Raw genomic sequence first — 3,857 nt, 5'->3', positions numbered from 1 at the left:
TAACTTATCTGAACGCGAGTCTTCTCAGAGACATCATGAAAATTTGCGCCACGGTTGGTGACAGAAAAGTCACGTCAAGTCGCAGATGTCAAGTCAAAAATTTTACTTAAATAGAAATCATTTCTGGGGATCATGCTGAAAGAGGATCTGATATTAATCCAGCCCTGACACGCGATGATGCTCTGCACAGCTCTTGTCTTCCACACACTGCTGCATCATCTCGGCCTCTCCTAAAGACAGAAAGATCTCACGCTTTTTCCTTCCAAAGCAGAAGGATATGACCCATCACTCATTCAAAAGCAGGTCGGCAAGCGTGATTCAAACCTCAGACGATACTTGATTCGTCTTACTCGCCAACATATCAGAGATCAGGGAAGCTAAAAGTAAAGAACGCGGACATGAACTGTAACCCTAATAGGAAGGAGCGAGTGCAACCATGGCAGAGACGAGGAAAGTCACAACTCACAAGCCCAGGTGACAACAGGGGGAGGGAATAGTTCATCAGAAGCTACGGCGCAGGCGATTTGGGAGACGGCAACTCCGCCAGCCACTCGAAAGTGCGGCTAGAACACATCACCTTCCACGAGCGGCTGAGATTAGATCGTGAAGTCCGCGAGGGATCTGCGCCGGTCAAGCAGCGGGGGACGACGACGACGTCATCCGGGGAGCACCGGCAGCGGAGGCGGCTGCCGATCGTCTTCCACGTCGTCTCCTTCTCGTCCCGGCGCTGTTTACTGGCTTGCGGGGGGGTCTTCTTCGCCGGGCCGAGGACGCCGCTGTTGGGCTCGTGGGCTCGCCGACGGTTCTTGTCGAGGTCGATCTCGGGGACTCGGATCAGGCCCAAACGGAGAACTCCCCAGCCCGGGCCGGGGGGGGGGTTGGCGGCGGGCTTCCTTCTCCGGGGAGAGAACCCGGGCTTCGGGCTAGGACAAGACCGGAAGCAAGAGTCTACAGGAAACCGGGAAAGAGTCTCGCTTGGGCAGGAAGACCGCGCGCTTAGGCTGCTGCTCCTGCTACTGCTGAAGCTACCCGATGACGTGGCCCTGTTAAAGGACTCGGCCCTCGAGCTGCAGCGACTCGCCGGGAGGAAGACGCCGTCGGAGCTCACGGACGGCCGTAATGGCAGGATCTGGCCCTGGAAGAACACGTCATCCGCCGCACACATGCACGCGTCTGCCGCTAACACGTCTTCCGTCAACGTCCCGAACTCGAAGTCGTTCGCCTCGGGCGATTTGCATGGCTCCTCCGAGGAGATTATCTCCGGGAGGTCGCTCAGAGACAAGGCTTCCTCTTCTTCCAGCCACCTCTCCTCTGCCATTTTTTTTTTCCCCATCTTTACGTCCTCCTGCCCTTTTGAACTCCAACGCGCACGCCCTCCTGTGTAGTAGTAGCCTAGCCTGCTTGGGTCTTTATAGACGTATGAGCTATGCGAAGCTTTAAAGATGATCGGAAGGGGGGGGGGGGAGAGCGAACTAACCAGTTCGAAGCAGGTTAATTAACAGAGGGTCACGGAACGCCCGGGAGAAAGACTGAAAGGCAGTGGACCAGCGTCTCCTGTCTCGTGAGAGTGGCTTCTTCTTCCTCCCTGCGTCTGTTGCACTGTGCTCCATCTGCTCTTCTTTAATGGCTGAGTCTGTGGATGACGATTGACGAGTGAGGGGGAAGGGCCTTCTCTTTTACGTGGACGTTGACGGCCTCGGATCCCTCGCCCGTGCAGTACTCCCGACGACGTTCTCTAGGAAAGTTCTTACTGTCGGCCGCATCGTCTTCAATGCGGCTGGCTGCCTTGAATTCAATCAAATAGTCTTCAACGCTTGCCCACCTTCGCCAGAATATCGTTCTTTCTCGTGCGAGCTTTAATCATGAGAGATTTCTGCGGCTGACCGGGTAATCTTTCTTTCCTGTGGTTCCATAAATTCGATTGCGCAGTCGGCCGACAGCCGACGAACGAAAGAGAGACGGATGAGCGTCGAAACCGCGGTCTCCGCTCGCCTTTGATTGGGTAGAATTTGATGAAAAGTTCATCGAAATCGGTCGACACGATGAGGAGTTCATGCCGGTTTATGAAGAGAAAGATCTACGCATAAGATATCAGATAAAAGGAGGATCTAACAAGCGAAACAGTGGTATATGTTTCATAGAGAAGCACGAAAGATCCCTAGTTCCGAATAAGAAAAAAATAGTAGTTGAAACAGTAAAAAAAAAAAAAGGAATATCCCTGTTAATAAATGAGATACCCAATGATGGGTCAAACAAGATAAGCGGGGAGATATCATGTTTAATCATAAATAGAAGGAAGAAATAAATGTAGGATCAAAGAAGACAAGCAGGAATATGTGATATTTGATTGTAGTAAACACGGATTAAGACCAGAGGCAACGGTGCACAAGCACCCACGTCACGCCCTCATCCAGGTTCTTCCCCCCCCTCTTCTTGTCCCCTGTCCGTGGCGCGTGAGGGACTCGGAGAATTAAGTAATGGAGGGGGAAGAAACCTCGTGTGGAAACTGGAAAGGAAAGCACACCGGAGAGAATGGATACGACGACAGGGCTGGTTCTTCAGGCTCACAACGTTAGGGTTCTGGGCAACGGCGGGCCGACGGTGGTGCTGGCCCATGGCTTCGGCACGGACCAGTCCGTGTGGAAGCACCTGGTGCCGCGCCTGGTGGCTAAGCACCGGGTCGTCCTCTACGACAACATGGGCGCCGGAACGACCGACCCCGACTACTTCGACTTCGACCGGTACGCGACCGTCGAAGGCTACGCCTGCGATCTTCTCGCCATCCTCGAAGAGCTCTGCATCTCCTCTTGCATCTTCGTCGGCCACTCCGTCTCCGCCATCGTCGGCATCCTCGCCTCCATCTCACGGCCCGACCTCTTCTCCAAGATCGTCGCCCTCTCCGCCTCCCCGAGGTTTCGATCTCCCTCTCCCCCGTTTCTGATTTTGGCTGTTTCTGGATGAGCTTGAATTTCGATCGCGCAGGTACCTGAACGACTTGGATTACTTCGGGGGGTTCGAGCATTCCGACCTGGACCAGCTCTTCGAAGCGATGAAGTCCAATTACAGCGCGTGGGTCTCCGGGTTCGCGCCGCTGGCCGTGGGCGACGACATGGACTCGGTCGCGGTGCAGGAGTTCAGCCGGACCCTGTTCAACATCCGGCCCGACATCGCGCTTAGCGTCGCTCAGACGATATTCACCAGCGATCTTCGGGAATATCTCGGCATGGTCACCGTTCCTTGCCACATACTCCAGAGCTCCAAAGACCTCGCCGTCCCCGTCGGTGTGTCGGAATTCCTCCACCGGCGATTGTACTGCAAGTCCATCGTCGAGGTCATGACCTCGGAGGGCCATCTCCCCCAACTCAGCTCCCCCGAAATCGTCATCCCCGTCCTACTCAAGCACATTGAGCACGACATCGCTGTATGATCCGATCAAACCCCTCGGATCATTGGAATTTGTATGAATCGCCCTTGGAATGTTCAATAATCGCGGATACGAATGATCTTTGGGGGAATAATCCTTCCACCATCGTTCTCAAAGAGCGACGGTAGAGGGCTTTTCTCCGCCTTCCAATCAGCAGGACCGTGGTCACGATCAAAGTTTGAGCAGGGAGAAAGATCTGCGAGATCGAACGAGATCGCGGCGGCGGATCCGTCGATGTTCTTCGCGGGCTGCTTGCGTTGACGTGCGCGTATTTCTTCCCGATAGAATTAATCGAATTTAGGGATTTTTCAATTCTGGTAAGTCTACTCTCCGCCGTCCGATTATCAGAACGGCTGACAAAGATCATCATCGGGCATGCCACGTCATCAAAAGGATCGACGGGGGGCCGGGGGAGGAATATCTCATTCGTCGT

The 3,857-nt window shown here is 54.3% G+C and overlaps 2 protein-coding genes across 3 annotated transcripts; one reads left to right on the top strand and one right to left on the bottom strand.

Moving 5' to 3' along the window:
* Positions 1-317: 317 nt before the first annotated feature.
* LOC144702234 (uncharacterized) lies at positions 318-2,130 on the bottom strand. Of its 2 annotated transcripts, none has more exons than XM_078574192.1 (2): positions 1,478-2,130; positions 318-1,407 (listed from the first exon to the last, which is right to left on the bottom strand). In XM_078574192.1, the coding sequence occupies exons 1-2, from the start codon at positions 1,608-1,610 to the stop codon at positions 509-511; spliced, it is 1,032 nt and encodes a 343-aa protein (XP_078430318.1). In that variant the 5' UTR covers positions 1,611-2,130; the 3' UTR covers positions 318-508. The 2 variants fall into 2 exon arrangements, with proteins under 2 accessions (XP_078430318.1, XP_078430319.1); XM_078574193.1 differs by having other exon boundaries at positions 318-1,397; positions 1,478-1,613.
* Positions 2,131-2,392: 262 nt separating this feature from the next.
* KAI2 (alpha/beta-Hydrolases superfamily protein) lies at positions 2,393-3,496 on the top strand. The gene is made up of 2 exons (XM_078574194.1): positions 2,393-2,912; positions 2,983-3,496. The coding sequence occupies exons 1-2, from the start codon at positions 2,533-2,535 to the stop codon at positions 3,425-3,427; spliced, it is 825 nt and encodes a 274-aa protein (XP_078430320.1). The 5' UTR covers positions 2,393-2,532; the 3' UTR covers positions 3,428-3,496.
* Positions 3,497-3,857: the final 361 nt, after the last annotated feature.

The sequence above is a fragment of the Wolffia australiana genome, chromosome 4 (genome assembly GCF_029677425.1).
Source record: "Wolffia australiana isolate 7733 chromosome 4, ASM2967742v1".
Taxonomy (NCBI): domain Eukaryota; kingdom Viridiplantae; phylum Streptophyta; class Magnoliopsida; order Alismatales; family Araceae; genus Wolffia; species Wolffia australiana.
This window is presented reverse-complemented; position numbering and strand designations above follow the sequence as displayed.

What these genes read in the sequence shown, in the direction of transcription:
- LOC144702234 (XM_078574192.1), bottom strand. Translation starts at nt 1,610, where the DNA reads ATGGAGCACAGTGCAACAGACGCAGGGAGGAAGAAGAAGCCACTCTCA. An exon ending in AATTAACCTGCTTCGAACTG is followed by an intron (nt 1,408 to 1,477) that starts GTTAGTTCGCTC and finishes ACGTCTATAAAG; the next exon opens with ACCCAAGCAGGCTAGGCTAC.
- KAI2 (XM_078574194.1), top strand. Translation starts at nt 2,533, where the DNA reads ATGGATACGACGACAGGGCTGGTTCTTCAGGCTCACAACGTTAGGGTT. An exon ending in GCCCTCTCCGCCTCCCCGAG is followed by an intron (nt 2,913 to 2,982) that starts GTTTCGATCTCC and finishes TCGATCGCGCAG; the next exon opens with GTACCTGAACGACTTGGATT.